General features: G+C 37.8%; 2 protein-coding genes and 1 pseudogene across 9 annotated transcripts in view; 2 read left to right on the forward strand and 1 right to left on the reverse strand.

Annotated features, from left to right (window-relative positions):
• The window catches only part of PHTF1 (putative homeodomain transcription factor 1), a 72,258-nt gene that overhangs the window by 47,438 nt on the left and 8,573 nt on the right, over positions 1–16,247 (forward strand). For 5 of the 7 annotated variants that reach the window (XM_029229514.1, XM_029229511.1, XM_029229512.1 and 2 more), the window contains 4 exons: positions 10,990–11,145; positions 12,117–12,212; positions 12,910–13,035; positions 13,575–13,772. In XM_029229514.1, the coding sequence (XP_029085347.1) occupies positions 10,990–11,145; positions 12,117–12,212; positions 12,910–13,035; positions 13,575–13,595 (399 nt within the window). In that variant the 3' untranslated portion in view covers positions 13,596–13,772. Of the gene's footprint in view, positions 1–8,736; positions 8,831–10,989; positions 11,146–12,116; positions 12,213–12,909; positions 13,036–13,574; positions 14,112–16,247 lie in introns of those variants that run through there. The other 2 variants (XM_029229513.1, XM_029229517.1) reach the window with 2 other exon arrangements.
• Positions 1–16,247, reverse strand: part of MAGI3 (membrane associated guanylate kinase, WW and PDZ domain containing 3) — a 295,639-nt gene that overhangs the window by 6,899 nt on the left and 272,493 nt on the right. The window contains exons 21-22 of one of the 2 annotated variants that reach the window (XR_003794507.1): positions 15,188–15,350; positions 8,757–8,880 (exon numbers count right to left, since the gene is read on the reverse strand). Coding sequence is in view for 1 of the 2 variants with exons in the window: in XM_029229509.1 (XP_029085342.1) it covers positions 15,310–15,350 (41 nt within the window). In the remaining variant the exon portion in view is untranslated. Of the gene's footprint in view, positions 1–8,756; positions 8,881–14,274; positions 15,351–16,247 lie in introns of those variants that run through there. The other variant, XM_029229509.1, reaches the window with a different exon arrangement.
• Positions 9,017–9,643, forward strand: LOC114899098 (annotated as a pseudogene).

The following is a 16,247-nucleotide window of genomic DNA, read 5'->3' on the forward strand; positions in this document are numbered from 1 at the left end:
TCTGCTACTTTACCAAATTCATTGATTAGCTCTATTGGTTTTCTGGTAACATCTTTAGTATTCTCTATGTATAGTATCATGTCATCTGCAAACAGTGACAGTTTTACCTCCTCTTTTCCGATTTGGATTCCTTTTATTTCTTTTTCTTATTTCTTTTTCCTCTCTGATTGCTGTGGCTAAAACTTCCAAAACTATATTGAATAATAGTGGTGAGTGTGGACAACCTTGTCTTGTTCCTGATCTTAGTGGAAATGCTTCAGTTTTTCACCATTGAGAACAACGTTGGCTGTGGGTTTGTCATATTTGGCCTTTATTATGTTGAGGTAAGTTCCCTCTATGCCTACTTTCTGGAGGGTTTTTATCATAAATGGGTGTTGAATTTTGTCAAAAGCTTTTTCTGCATCTATTGAGATGATCATATAGTTTTTCTCCTTCAATTTGTTAATACAGTTTATTACATTGATTTCGTACATTGAAGAATCCTTGCATTCCTGGGAATAAACCCCACTTGGTCATGGTGTATGATCCTTTTAATGTGCTGTTGGATTCTGTGTGTAGTATTTTGTTGAGGATTTTTGCAACTATGTTCAACAGTGATATTGGCCTGTGCTTTTCTTTTTTTGTGACATCTTTCTCTGGTTTTGGTATCAGGGTGATTGTGGCCTCGTAGAATGAGTCTGGGAGTGTTCCTCCTTCTGGTAGATTTTGGAAGAGTTTGAGAAGGATAGGTGTTAACTCTTCTCTAAATGTTTGATAGAATTCTCCTGTGAAGTCACCTGGTCCTGGGTTTTTGTTTGTTGTAAGACTTTTAATCACAGTTTCAATTTCAGTAGTTGTGATTGGTCTGTTTATATTTTCTGTTTCTTCCTGGTTCAGTCTTGGGAGGTTGTGCTTTTCTAACAATTTGTCTGTTACTTCCAGGTTGTCCATTTTATTGGCATAGAGTTGCTTGTAGTAATCTCTCATGATCCTTTGTATTTCTGCAGTGTCAGTTGTTACTTCTCCTTTTTCATTTCTAATTCTATTTATTTGAGCCTTCTCATGTTTTTTCTTTATGAGTCTGGCTAATGGTTTGTCAATTTTGTTTATCTTCTCAAAGAACCATCTTTTAGTTTTATTGATCTTTGCTATTGTTTCCTTCATTTCTTTTTCATTTATTTCTGATCTGATCTTTATGATTTCTTTCCTTCTGCTAATTTTGGGGTTTACTTGTTCTTCTTTCTCTAATTGCTTTAGGTGTAAGGTTAGTCTGTTTATTTGAGATGTCTCTTGTTTCTTGAGGTAGGATTGTATTGCTATAAAATTCCCTCTTAGAACTGCTTTTGCTGCATCCCATAGGTTTTGGGTTGTCGTGTTTTTATTGTCATTTGTTTCAGGGTATTTTTTGATTTCCTCTTTGATTTCTTCAGTGATCTCTTGGTTATTTAATAGTGTATTGTTTAGCTTCCATGTGTTTGTATTTTTTACAGATTTTTTCCTGTTATTGATATCAAGTCTCATAGCATTGTAGTTGGAAAAGATACTTGATACGATTTCAATTTTCTTAAATTTACGAAGGCTTGATTCGTGACCCAAGATATGATCTCTTCTGGAGAATGTTCCATGAGCACTTGAGAAGAAAGTGTAATCTGCTGTTTTGGGATGGAATGTCCTATAAATATCAATTAAATCCATCTTGTTTAATGTATCATTTAAAGCTTGTGTTCCTTATTTTCATTTTGGATGATCTGTCCACTGGTGAAAGTGGGGTGTTAAAGTCCCCTACTATGATCGTGTTACTGTTGATTTCCCCTTTTATGGCTGTTAGCATTTGACTTACGTATTGAGGTGCTCTTATGTTGGGTGCCTAAATATTTACTATTGTTATATCTTCTTCTTGGATTGATCCCTTGATCATTATGTAGTGTCCTTCTCTGTCTCTTGTAATAGTCTTTATTTTAAAGTCTATTTTGTCTGATATGATAATTCCTACTCCAGCTTTCTTTTGATTTCCATTTGCGTGGAATATGTTTTTGCATCCCCTCACTTTCAGTCTGTATGTGTCCCTAGGTCTGAAGTGGGTCTCTTGTAGACAGCATATGTACGAGTCTTATTTTTGTATCCATTCAGCCAGTCTATGTATTTTGGTTGGAGCATTTAATCCATTTACATTTAAGGTAGTTATCGATATGTATGTATCTATTACCATTTTCTTAATTGTTTTGGGTTTGTTATTGTAAGTCGTTTTCTTCTCTTGTGTTTTCTGCCTAGAGAAGTTCATTAAGCATTTGTTGTAGAGCTGGTTTGGTGGTGCTGAATTCTCTTAGCTCTTGCTTGTCTGTAAAGGTTTTAATTTCTCCGTCGAATCTGAATGAGATCCCTGCTGGGTAGAGTAAACTTGGTTGTAGGTTTTTCCCTTTCATCACTTTAAATATGTCCTGCCACTCCCCTCTGGCCTGCACAGTTTCTGCTGAAAGATCAGCTGTTAACCTTATGGGGATTCCCTTGTATGCTATTTGTTGTCTTTCCCTTGCTGCTTTAAATATTTTTTTCTTTGTATTTAATTTTTAATAGTTTGATTAACATGTGTCTTGGGGTGTTTCTCCTTGGTTTTATCCTGTATGGGACCATCTCTGCTTCTTGGACTTGATTGACTATTTCCTTTCCCATATTAGGGAAGTTTTCAACTATAATCTCTTCAGTTAGTTTCTCAATCCCTTTCTTTTTCTCTTCTTCTGGGACGCCTATAATTCAAATGTTGGTGCGTTTAACATTCTCCCAGATGTCTGTGAGATTGTTCTCAATTCTTTTCATTCTTTTTTCTTTATTCTGTTCTGCAGTAGTTATTTCCACTGTTTCATCCTCCAGGTCACTTATCCATTTTTCTGACTTAGTTATTCTGCTATGGATTACTTCTAGAGAATTTTAACTTTCATTTATTGTGTTGTTCATCATTGTTTGTTTGCTCTTTAGTTCTTCTAGGTCCTTGTTAAACGTTTCTTGCATTTTCTCCATTCTATTTCCATGATTTTGTATCATCTTTATTATCATTACTCTGAATTCTTTTTCAGGTAGACTGCCTATTTCCTCTTCATTTGTTTGGTCTGGTGGGTTTTTATCTTTCTCCTTCATCTGCTGTGTATTTCTCTATCTTCTCATTTTGCTTAACTTACTGTGTTTTGGGTCTTCATTTTGCAGGCTGCAGGTTTGTAGTTCCCGTTGTTTTTGGTGTCTGTCCCCAGTGGCTAAGGTTGGTTCGGTGGGTTGTGTAGGCTTCCTGGTGGAGGGGACTTGTTCCTGTGTTCTGGTGGATGAGGCTGGATCTTGTCTTTCTAATGGGCAGGACCACATCCGGTGGTGTGTTTTGGGGTGTCTGTGGACTTATTATGATTTTAGACAGCCTCTGTGCTAATGAGTGGGTTTGTGTTCCTGTCTTGCTAGTTGTTTGGCATAGGGTGTCCAGCACTGTATCTTGCTGGTTGTTGAGTGGAGCTGGGTCTTAGCATTGAGATGGAGATCTCTGGGAGAGCTTTTGCCTTTTGATATTACATGAGGCCCGGAGGTCTCTGGTGGTCCAATGTCCTTAACTCAGCTCTCCCACCTCAGAGGTTCAGGCCTGACACCCAGTTTTAGACAGAGCACTAAGACCCTGTCAGACACATGGCAAACCTCCTCACTGAGCCCAGGAATTGCTGATCTCTGCTAGGTGACCGAATGTGAGGTGTCCTGATGCCTCTCTTACCTCAACTCTGAGGCAGAGCACCAGTTGGACAAGCATGGGAAGGAACATCACGCGGACCAAGCCCTGACGTTTGCTGGGGCCTTCACAGCAGGCCTGGGGCCTGGCGCTGTTGGTTCAGAAGTGGCTCATTTTAATGTGCTCTGACCTAACGTTGCAGCTGGTTTCTAGAAAGGGAACAAAAAATGCTGCGTTTAAAAACAGCAGCCAAGCCCTCCCTTACCCTTGCCTGATCTCTGGGGAGGTAGTTCTAACCTGGAATACATTTTTCCATCCCCTCACTTTCAGTCTGTATGTGCCTCTAGATCTGAAGTGGGTCTCTTGTAGAAAACATATGTACAGGTCTTCTTTTGTATTCATTCAGCCAGTCTGTGTCTTTTGGTGGAGTATTTAATCTGTTTACATTTAAAGTAATTATCGATACGTATGTTCTTATTGCCATTTTGTTAATTGTTTTGGATTTGTTTTTGTAGATCATTTTTTTTTACCTTTCCTCTTTTGTTCTCTTCTCTTGTGATTTGATGACTATCTTTAGTGTTGTGTTGGGATTCCTTTTCCTTTTTTGTGTGTATATCTATTATAGATTTTTGGTTTGTGGTTACCATGAGTTTTGGTATAGCAGCCTATATATATACAAGATTGTTTTAAGTTGCTAATCTCTTAATTTCAAATGCATTTTATTTTTAACTTTAATTTTTTTTGGCTGTGTTGGTCTTCATTGCTGCATGTGGGTTTTTCTCTAGTTGTGGCGAGCGGGGGCTACTCTTCGTTGTGGTGCGTGGGCTTCTCATTGCAGTGGCTTCTTATGTTGCAGAGCACAGGCCTAGGTACGCGGGCTTCAGTAGCTGTGGCACATGGGCTCAGTAGTTGTGGCTCATGGGTTCTAGAGCACAGGCTCAGTAGTTGTGGTGCATGGACTTAGTTGCTCTGTGGCATGTGGGATCTTCCCAGACCAGGGCTCGAACCCATGCCCATTGCATTGGCAGGGGGATTCTTAACCACTGTGCCACCAGGGAAGCCCTCAAATGCATTTTAAATATCCTGCGTTTATACTCTCTCTCCTCCTCTCACAATTACTAGTTTTGATGTTATATTTGTATGTGGATGATTTTGTACCTTTACTATATGTTTGCCTTTACTGGTGAGCTTTTCATTTCATACTTTTCTTATTTTTAGTTGTGGTCTTTTCTTTTCCATTTGGAGAAGTTCCTTTAGCATCTGTTGTAAAGCTGGTTTGGTAGTGCAGAATTCTCTTAGCTTTTGCCTGTCTGTAAAGCTTTTGATTTCTCTATCAAATATGAACTAGAGCCTTGCTGAGTATAGTATTCTTGGTTGTAGGTTTTTCCCCTTCATCACTTTAAATATATTCTGCCACTCCCTTCTGGCTTTGCAGAGTTTCTGCTGAAAAATCAACTGATAACCTAATGGGGATTCCCTTGTATGTTTTTGTTGCTTTTCCCTTGTTGTTTTCATATTTTCTCTGTCTTTAATTTTTGTCAGTTTGATGACTATGTGTCTCAGTCTGTTCCTCCTTGAGTTAATCCTGTATGGGATTCTCTATGCTTCCTGGACTTGGGTGACTGTTTCCTTTCCCATGTTAGGGAAGTGTTCAGCTATTATCTCTTCAAATATTTTCTTAGGCCCTTTCTCTCCCTCTTCTCCTTCTGGGACCCCTATAATGCAAATGTTGGTGCATTTGACATTGTCCCAGAGGTCTCTTAACCTGTGCTCATTTCTTTTCATTCTTTTTTCTTTATTCTGTTCCACATCAGTGATTTCCACTACTCTGTCTTCCAGTTCACTGATTTTTTCTTCTGCCTCATTTATTCTGCTATTGATTCCTTCTAGTGTATTTTTCATTTCAGTTATTGCATTCTTCAACTCTGTTTGGTTGTTCTTTATATTTTCTAACTCTTTGCTAATAACTTCTTGCTCTGTGCATCCATTCTTTTCCCGAGCTCTTGGATCATCTTTACAATCATTACTTTGAACTCTTTCTCAGGTAGATTGCCTATCTCCAGTTTACTTAGTTGTTCTTCTGGAGTTTTATCTTGTTTCTTTGTCTGGAACATATTCCTTTGCTGTCTCATTTTGTTTAAATTTCTATTTGTTTTCTTACGTATGTAGTAGGATAGTTAACGTTTCTTGACCTTGGAGAAGTGGTCCTCTGTAGGGGATGTCCTATGTGTCCCAACAGTACACTCCCATCTTGTTACCTAGGGGCCAGGGACCATTCCCAGGGTGGGTTCTGACCTGTGTTTTTGGAGTTAGTTCCACAGGCCGTGGGATTGCAGTTTTCTTGCTTCTAGTGTCTTCCCCCTGGTGGGTGAGGCTGGTCTAGAGGCTTGTCCAGGCTTCCTGGTGGGAGGGGCCAGTGCCTGCCCACTGGTGAGTGGAGCTGGGTGCTGGCCCTCTGGTGGGCAGGGCCATGTCAAGGGTCATGTCTGGAGGTGGCTGTGGGCTCAGGAAGTCTTTAGGCAGCCTGTCTGCTGATGGGTGGGGCTGTGTTCCTGCCCTCTTGGTTGTTTGGCCTGAGGCGTCCCAACACTGGAGCCTACAGGCCGTTGGGTGGGGCCAGGCCTTGGTGCCAAGATCCCAAGCGAGACGTCTACCTCCAGCCAGAGTTCACATCAATGAACACTCCTCAGTGTGTCAGCCACCAGTTTTTATGATCCTAGAGAGAGCCACAGCTGCCCCCCGCCTTCCCAGGAGACCCTCCAAGACCAGCAGGGAGATCTGGCCCAGGCTCCTATAAAGTCACTGCTTTTGCCCTCAGTCCCAGTGCACGAGGACCTTGTATATGCCCTCCAGGAGTGAAGTCTCTGTTTTCCTCAGTCCTGTGGAGCTCCTAGAATCAAGCCCCCCCTGGCCTTCAAAGCCAAATGCTCTGGGGCTCCTCCTCCCAGTGCCAGACCCCTAGGCTGGGGAACCTGGTGTGGGGCTCAGAGCTCTCATTCCTTGGGGAGAATTTCTGTGATATAATTATTCTCCAGTTTGTGGGTCACCCACCCAGGCTGTATGGGATTTCATTTACGAGTGCACCCCTCCTACCCTCTCACTGTGGTTTCTTCTTTATGTCTTTGAATGTAGAATATTTTTTTTTTTGGTAGCTTCCAGTCTTTTTTACTGATGGTTGTTCAGCAGTTAGTTGTGATTTTGATGTGCTTGTGAGAGGAGGTGAGCTCAAGGTCCTTCTACTCCATTTTGTTGTCTCCAGTCCTGCTCCTGTTTGCTTGTTTCTTAATCCAGCCTCCCAGTTTTAGTGATTTGGAATGTCTGACCCAGTTAAACTTAATTACTATAACTACAAATACTGTTTGGTTCCTATTTGGTTTATTTGTTAATTTTCCTTTTTCTCTTTTTTTTTGGCCATCTTTTATTAATCAAATATTTTAAAATATTTCATTTAATCCTCTCTGTTAACTTTATATATATATATATATATATATATATATATATATATATTTACTACTATTGACCCCAGAGATTACAACATACATCCTTAGCTTATTACAGTCTAACAAAATTATTAATTTACCATGCTAGGACCTTACAACACTTTATGTCATTTACCCATTCACTTTTTTTTTTTTTTTACCCATTCACTTTTGTGTTACACATGTCCTTCATTTTAATTTTACATATATCTTAAACCCATAAGATGTAATTATTATTGCTTTTTGTAGTTAATTATTCATTTATATTTACCTACATATTTACCCTTTCCATTACTTTTCATTAGTTTGTGCATTTCTGTGTTTTTCTCTGGGATTATTTCCTGCCTGCTTGAAGAATCTGCTGGTGATGAATTCTCTCAGTTTTTGTTTGTTTGAAAATGTCTTTTATCACTTTCATGTTTAAAGGATATTCTTAATGGGTAGAGATTTCTAGGTTGCCAGTTACTTTCAGCACTTTTAGGTTGCTATTAGTTGTTACTTTCCTGCCCCCTGCCGCCCCCACCCCCACCCCTTAGTTGTAAGTAACTTGCTGGGGTGAATACCTGACCCAGACTAAACTAAACATATTCCCTCTTTGGCAAATTAGAAATGAAAACCTGAGGTATCAGTGGTGGACTTTGCAGAAGAAAGGTCAGAAGGGATCACTGGGGCCAGTAGCCTTGGAAACCAAGCCAGAGTTGGGGGGAGCAGTAAAGAAGGGTCTTGCAAGGCAGTGGGATTAGCTGAGAGGAGTGGAGGGGGGAGCCTGAATGGCCCTAGTGGAAGGGAGATGGGGAGGGCAGCTACCTGCTGACTTCCTGATTTTCAAAGGCCCGCATTTAGTTTCTGTGAGGGGTCTCTGTATATTTTTCAATAAATCTCATTTTACCTTGGGCTTGCTTTAGTAAACTTCTTTACATTTCAATCAACAAAAGAATTTTGTAAAAAACAAGAACTTTTACCTGAAAACTTGACACATAATAGGCATTTTATAATTGGTGGCTGCTGCTGTTGTTATTCAGATCCTAAAGTGGAGTAAAGAGCTGATCCTCAGGATTTTCTAGTCATGCCAGTGGGATGGGCCGCATGTTTTAGGGGGCTCTGTTATTCAAATGCAAATTTATTATTGGGTTGGTCAAAAAGTTTGTTCGGTTTTTTTCCATAAGATGGCTCTAGTAGTGCTTAGTTGTCTAACTTCATTTGAAACAATTTCATTAGATTGTATTGTGACAGCTGTCATGTCAGCCTGCATTTAAAAAAAAAAAAACTTATCAAAACTGGTGAATTTTTGTGTAGCCATATTGAATACGGAATATTGAAGATGGAAGAAAAAAATCAACATTTTCAGCATATTATGCTTTATTATTTCAAGAAAGGTAAAACCACAAATGAAATGCAAAAAAGACTTGTGCAGTATACGGAGAAGGTGCTGTGACTGATCGAACGTGTCAAAAGTGCTTTGTGAAGTTTTGTGCTGGAGATTTCTCTCTGGACGTTACTCCGTGGTCGGGTAGACCAGTTGGAGTTGATAGTGTTCAAATCGAGGCATTAATTGAGAATAATCAACATTATACCACACAGGAGATAGCCGACATACTCACAATATCCAAGTTGAGCAATGAAAATCATGTGCACCAGCTGGGTTATGTCCATCGCTTTGATGTTTGGGTTTCACGTAAGTAAAGCGAAAAAAATCTTCTTGACTGTATTTCCACATGCGATTCTCTGCTTAAACGTAACGAAAATGTTCCATTTTTAAAACATATTGTGACGGGAGATGAAAAGTAGATAGTGTACAATAATGAGGAATGGAAGAGATCGTGGGGCAAGCGAAATGAACCACCACCAACCACACCAAAGGCCGGTCTTCATCCAGAGGAGGTGATGTTGTGTATATGGTGGGATTGGAAGGGAGTCCTCTATTATGAGCTCCTTCCAGAAAACCAAATGATTAATTCCAACAAATACTGCTCCCAGCACCCCTGAGAACATGGCACAGCGAGTGGCATGGAGTGTGCGGGCTGCGCTCTGCAGCCTGCGCCCAACGCGCCCTGCCTGCTGCGGCCCTGGGGACTGCGGGCGGGTGCCGTCCGGGTGCTGCACACTGGACCCACTCTGCTGTCGGGTTGTAAATTCAGACAAACATGAATGGGTAACAGCAGAAAATGGTGTTGGAACAGTGGGAATCAGCAATTTTGCACAGGAAGTTTTGGGAGATGTTGTTTACTGTAGTCTGCCTGAAGTTGGGACAAAGTTGAACAAACGAGGAATTTGGTGCTTTGGAAAGGGTGAAAGCTGCTAGTGAACTCTATTCTCCTCTATCAGAAGTAACTGAAATTAATGAAGCCCTAGCAGAAAATCCAGGACTTGTCAACAGATCTTGTTATGATGGTTGGCTGATCAAGATGACACTCAGTATCCTTCAGAACTAGATGAACTAATGAGTGAAGAAGCATATGAGAAATACACAAAATCTATTGAGGAGTGAAAATGGAACCCCTAAATAAATTAGTTTGAAACAACTGAATCTAGCATAGTTGTCTTAAATTAGTGGTGGATAGATTTTTAAAAAGCAACTTTTAGCAAAATAAACTACTTGCAACAATGTTGCCTGAAGAAAGTACCCCTTAACTTCCTAATGATTTCAGATAAACACATGCATCTTTTTCACAACACCCTGTGATTTTTAGGCTAGTCTCCAGTTATAATACTCAGAATTCCTGAAGTTATCTGTGGTAAAACTAGTTATAAAAATGATGCAATTCAAGGATAACATTGTTATCTTAACCTTATATAATATTGTAACTTGCTTACAGCCATCCCTGGATTTGGGTCAAAATACTCAATGAACTTGCCACTGGAAATAAATGGCAGTGGAGAAAAGTTTGTTAGTTGTATAGTGTCCAGTAAAGAACATTACTATCTTAATTTTGCAATATACTGTGTTTGCTGGTGCTATTTTTATACAGTAAAGCAACAGCCTTGCAGGAAAATAAGAAACAGTTTAATAATAAAATATTCAAATTCTTAAAAAAAAAATACTGCTCCCAATTAGGCCAACTGAAAGCCGCACTCAACGAAAAGCATCCAGAATTAGTCAACAGAAAACACATAATCTTCCATCAGGATGACGCAAGACTGCATGTTTCTTTGATGACCAGGCGAAAACTGTTACAGCTTGGCTGGGAAGTTCTGATTCATCCGCCACATTCACCAGACATTGCACCTTCGGATTTCCATTTATTTAGGTCTTTACAAAATTCTCTTAATGGAAAAAATTTTCAATTCCCTGCAAGACTGTAAAAGGCACCTGGAACAGTTCTTTGCTCAAAAAGATAAAAAAGTTTTGGGAAGATGGAATTATGAAGTTGCCTGAAAAATGGCAGAAGGTAGTGGAACAAAAGGGTGAATACGTTGTTCAATGAAGTTCTTGGTGAAAATGAAAAATGTGTCGTTTATTTTTACTTAAAAACCAAAGGAACTTTTTGGCCAACCCTACTTTGAAAAATGGTCACCATATAATTGTGAGTGGGCACACTTGTGGTTAAAGAGTTTGGAAATACATGTGCTTTATTTCACTTATTCTATTATGTTTTCTTCCCTTGTTACTTCCAGACCCTTGCTGTCTCTCATGCAAAGAAGAAAATCTAGGAAACTTAGAGAAATACATAATCACTAATTGAATAGATAATACTTTATAAGTATTAAAAGTCTCCTACTTTGAGTATTAAAATATTGGTATCTTGTAAATGTTTTTAAAGTTCTAGAGTAAAGGAGTAATTACAGATTTTAAGACAAGTGAAAAACTTAACTGTTTTTTGGTCCTTTTCATAGGTTCTCCGGGGACATAAAACTTTCCTAAATGATGCTTATAATTGGGAGTTTTTGATCTGGGAATCAGCTTTACTACTTTTCTTACTGCGCTTAGCCTCACTGGGGTCTGAAACCAATAAGAAATACAGCAATGTCTCAATATTACTTACTGAACAGGTATTGATTGGTCCTTGACAGTTTGATTCAGTGGTTAGAGATGGTATAATAAGATTTCTGCAGAAGATTCAGGGTTGAGTCTAGATTCTGTCACTTTCTAGCTATATGACCTTACACCTTACAAGTCACTTTACAACTATATAATTGCTTCCTCTTTATAAAATGAGGATATTATCTTTCCCACCTGCTCCCAGGATTGGGTGCTACTTCATAGTATAAAAATTATTTTTGTTGGTGGTAATGGAGCATGCTTTTAATCTCATATTCTGTGTCAAGTATTAGATCTTTAGAGTACCTCTCATTTAAGGATGTTTAATAAGCTTCTTGACTTTCTTCTCTATCAGTCAAACGCTGAATACATTCAGTGTTTGGAAAATACTTGCTCTTTAGTATGTGAGTAGATATTACAATTGAGAAATGTTTCTTATAAATACAGAGTAGTATAGAGTTGGGTTTTTTTGTTTTTAATTTCATGTTTATCCATAAGTTTTAAATAAAAATACCTAATATCATTAGATTTTTTTTTTTTTGGCCTTAGAATTATAGTGGAGAATTCTTACCAGAAGGGGAAAAACACGGGATTAGTAAATTAAAAGCAGCGATCTTTTTCCATTCCATGAATGTTTAATGAGGATGTTAGGTTATTTGGGGGATACCAAGATGAATAAGATACAGTTTTTGAACTCAAGGAGTTTACATTTTAATTGCTATAATTAATATAAAAGTTTGCATTGTTTTGATAAATTGCTTCATTGTTATTTTTTCTTCACTAAGTAGCTTTTCTTTGCCATATGTGACTGATTAGGGATGGGGGTTTGGGTACGTGGAATATGTGCTCTGAAGAAATAGCTACTGGAATTTTGAAATTTATTTTACTTGAAAACATTGACCTCAAAATCTGCCATGTTGAATGCAATATATATATCTATCTTTTCCATGACATTTGCCCTAATCTCTATTCCTTCCCTTAGATTAATTTATATCTTAAAATGGAAAAAAAGCCGAATAAGAAAGAACAGCTTACTCTAGTAAACAATGTATTAAAGCTATCCACCAAGTTATTGAAAGTAAGTAATACCCTGTGATACATTTTTACTACCATTTAATTAAATCAATGCTGTACTTCTTGGAGAGGACCCTAGTAACAGATAGATGCTGTGTAGATTCAAACTACCAACTTGATAGTTTGGGGTTAATGACTGTATGAGAAAAAGTTTCCCAACTTACTACCCAAGTTCTAGTGATTGCTGATGTCTGTCACATTTTAAAATTACATTAAAAAATAACAAATAGCATATTGCTTGAATCCACCTTTAAAAACTTAGCTAGTGGAAAAGTAGGTGAGAGTCCATTAAGGCATTAATTAATTAATTTATTTATTTATTTTTAATTTTAAAATTATTATTTTTAATTGAAGTATAGTTGATTTACAATGTTTCTGGTGTACTGCAAAGTGATATATATATATTCAGATTCTTTTCCATTATAGGTTATTACAAGGTATTGAACATAGTTCCCTGTACAATACAGTAGGTCCTTGTTGTTTATTTTATATACAATAGTCTGTATCTGTTAATCCCAAATTCCAAATTTATCCCTCCCCCACTTCCCCTCATTACAGGTTTTTTGAAGGTAGCTATTGAACATTAAGGGAAGAGGTTTTAAGCAATCATCCTCTCCCAAGACTGAAAAAAACAGTCGAGAAATCACTGGTGGCTATTATGAAACCATGTATTTCATCTCAGTTCTTTCATGTTTTTGTAGGAGCTGGACACACCATTTAGACTCTATGGACTGACAATGAATCCCTTGATCTACAATATCACACGAGTAGTTATCCTTTCTGCTGTCTCAGGTGTTATAAGTGATCTTCTAGGATTTAATATAAGAGTAAGTGTGATTATCACTCTGTAGCATCTGCCTTAAGTCTTAAAACTTCTTGTATATAGTAATCTTTGTTCTTCCCACTGTGTGTGTGTGAGAGAGCGAGCGAGAGAGGGAGGGTGGAAGGAGGGAGGGAGGGACTGGCATGGAAATAACTCCTGAGGTAGAGAAATAGACATTTGAAATAGACATTCAGCTTAGGTTTTCTCATTTTATGCAAGTACAATAGATCGTGCTCTTGAATGGAACAAAAAAATCAAGTTTGAATCTCATGTCAATTTAATAGCATGGGCTGGGTTGGCCTCTGATCTAGGGAAATGTACAGAGGCAGAATGAATGAAAACCAAAAACCCGTGAACTGCAGTATATCTTTTTTGATCCTGGAAATTGTTAACGGTTTTTTTCTCTATGATGTTCTATGGTTGCTGTTGTCACAGTTGGTACTTTTTTCTTAGGTAAACGGTTCTTGGTTTACATGTAAGTGTACCTATCAACCCCACCTATTTGTCATAAAACTAACTATTTTGGTGATTTTCTTTTCTTAGCTGTGGAAAATTAAGTCATAAGCTGAGTCATGTGCCCGGACTTTCTCCCCTTGCTGGCATCAGTGCTTAACCCATTAAGGAAAGAGATGACTGCAAACCCATGAGACACCCACCTGCTTATTCACACGGAGAGGTGCCCTCAGCTCTACCTAATCTAACGAATGGTGTTTTCAGAGGAACAGAGCCTTTTCCAACTGGGTGTGCATGCTAAAAACCTGTATTTTCATGGTTTTCAAATAGTATGAATAGTCAGGAGACTGAAGACCGTTGTGTTATAGTAACTTAAGGACAACTTTTTAAGTTAGGAAATTTATTCTGGGCATTTCAGTGCTGTGACAGTTATATTTATTGGAAATAGTCTTTTGGGTAACTATGGCAGATGCCCAAAGCATGAAGCAAAATCCTTTATTGGAAATATGCAAATTCAGTACTTTTCTATTACAGTCTATAGAATTGGAGATTTCATTTCTCTAGCAAAGAGAGATCAAGTTTAAACTATTTTAGGTTGAGCCTGAATAAAATAACTTTATTGGAGAATTTCAGTTTCTAGGCTTTTTTGTCGTTGTTGAAAGAAAAAAATAACCTTTTAAACTGTGATTTTCTGTTAAACTATGGAGAAAATTTTAATTAGTTTATAATTTTGAAGTTAATCCTAATAACTGTATAGTTGTTGGTGAGAGTCATGCATGTAATATGGCATGTGATCCAGCATGAGAAATTTAAGTCTATGTGCACTCACCCGTATCCACCATAAAACATGTTTTCCATTTAAATCATCTGAGCTGTGTTTCCCATCACACTACTAAGTGAAGTGTTCATAGTTTATCTGTTGTGAGACTCAATGTATTTAACCCTCAGTATAATCTCATGTCCTCGGTGTCTGTACTGAGCCAAGCTATGCCACTGATGATTTGGATTCTCTTATCAGTATCCCCTATTGCACGTACATGCGTATACATATGTTAATGAAAACTCTAATAGGCTACATTTAATTCCTGCTCATTAAGTTACCCACTTTGAAGAATCTCTCGAGGCAAATTGAAAGCCCACATTTTAATGACAAGATTTTGTGAATTTTTAAATGGAAATAATTAGGAAACTTAGTTATTACATGTGAAGTATGTACATGCAAAATCAGTGTATCATTTACACATATCCTAATATGCAGGAAGATTTTTGAGGTTTAAAGATGAATTTCTGAAGTCCAGGAATTGAGGTCAGACCTTTCTGGATTCATATCCTTGGCTCTGCTACTTATTAGCTTCATAGTCTAAGGCAAGTTACTTAACATCTTTGCATCTCAATTTCTTTACCTGCTTAATAAGGATAATAACTACCTAATAGTGTTGTTAAGGTTAAATGAGATTATCAGGTAAGGTACTTAACATAGCATAAAGTACATCGCCCTTAATAAATCCACAATAAACATTTGTAATTACTGTTTAAAACCCTTTAAAAATCTTTTGCTGATAGATTCCTAACTGTGAAGATAGAAACCTAGGGGGCAAGATTGCTGAACTAGAAGTGGATTACCAAAAATTTGCAGCCATTCCAAATACTGCGTGAGAGTTACAATTCTTTTTAAAAAGTAAAACCCCATTATAGTGATTTACCTTTGGAAGGAACTGATCTGTAAAGGCACTTCAGTATCTCAGCAGATGGCTCATAGAAATCATGCTTTAACTGTTTTCCATAAGGGACAATAGCAGCTATCTCAAATCCAGGATTGAACCGCTCAGTGCAGATTTCGGATGAAGAAAGCTTTATCTTTTTCTCCTACAAAAAAAACACCACTGTTCTATTTTTATTTGAATTTTTTACACAGTGAATTCTTTAGCGTAAATGCAGTATTCAGAATAGTTTACTCCTGTGAGTTGTTTCGGTTATAGTTTTGATGGTGTATAATTGGTTTAAATGATTTTTCAGGTGGGTAAAATTAACTGTATGGGTGGTTGCTCATGTCGGAAACTTGGGAATCATTTTTCACTCTTGCCTTTCTCATACCTCACATCCAGTCATCAAGTCTGTGAGGAATTATCTTCTAGATATTTTTCTAATCAGTCCTTTCTTCTCCATCCCCACTTTCACCACCCTCATCTAAGTCAACATCCTTTGTTTTTGAACAAGATTCTGCCTTTCTGCCCCTCTCCCCCATGCCCACCTATTCATCTCAAAAGCGAATGTGTCTTTTCTGAAATGCAAGTCTCAGTCTCATCGTTTAGAATCTATTAATGGCTTAGTATTACTTTGAAGGTAAAAATCCAAAATCTTTTTAGCAAGGTGTATAGGCCTACTTTGTTGAGAAAGATTTTTGAATCTTTATGTTTGAAAGATGTTTTTTCTGGGCATAAAATTCTAGTTTTAAAGATGTTGCTGCTCTACTGCCTCCTGGATTGCATTGCTTCTGACAAGAAGTCTGCTGTCATTGTCATCTTCGTTCTTCTGTATTTTTTTTTTTTTTAACTCTGGCTGCTTTTAAGGTTTTTACCTTTTTCATTGAATTTGTGCTATTTAGTTATAATGTGCATTGGTGTAGTTGTCTTCATTATTTGTGTGTGTGCTTGGGATTTGTTGCACTTACTGGGTCTCTGGATTTTTAGTTTGCATCAAATTTGGAAAAATTTTGACTGTTATTTCTTAAAATAAGTTTTCTATACCCCAGTCTCCCACCTC

The sequence above is a fragment of the Monodon monoceros genome, unplaced genomic scaffold (genome assembly GCF_005190385.1).
Source record: "Monodon monoceros isolate NGI ecotype Baffin Bay Population unplaced genomic scaffold, NGI_Narwhal_1 Super_Scaffold_18, whole genome shotgun sequence".
Lineage (NCBI taxonomy): Eukaryota > Metazoa > Chordata > Mammalia > Artiodactyla > Monodontidae > Monodon > Monodon monoceros.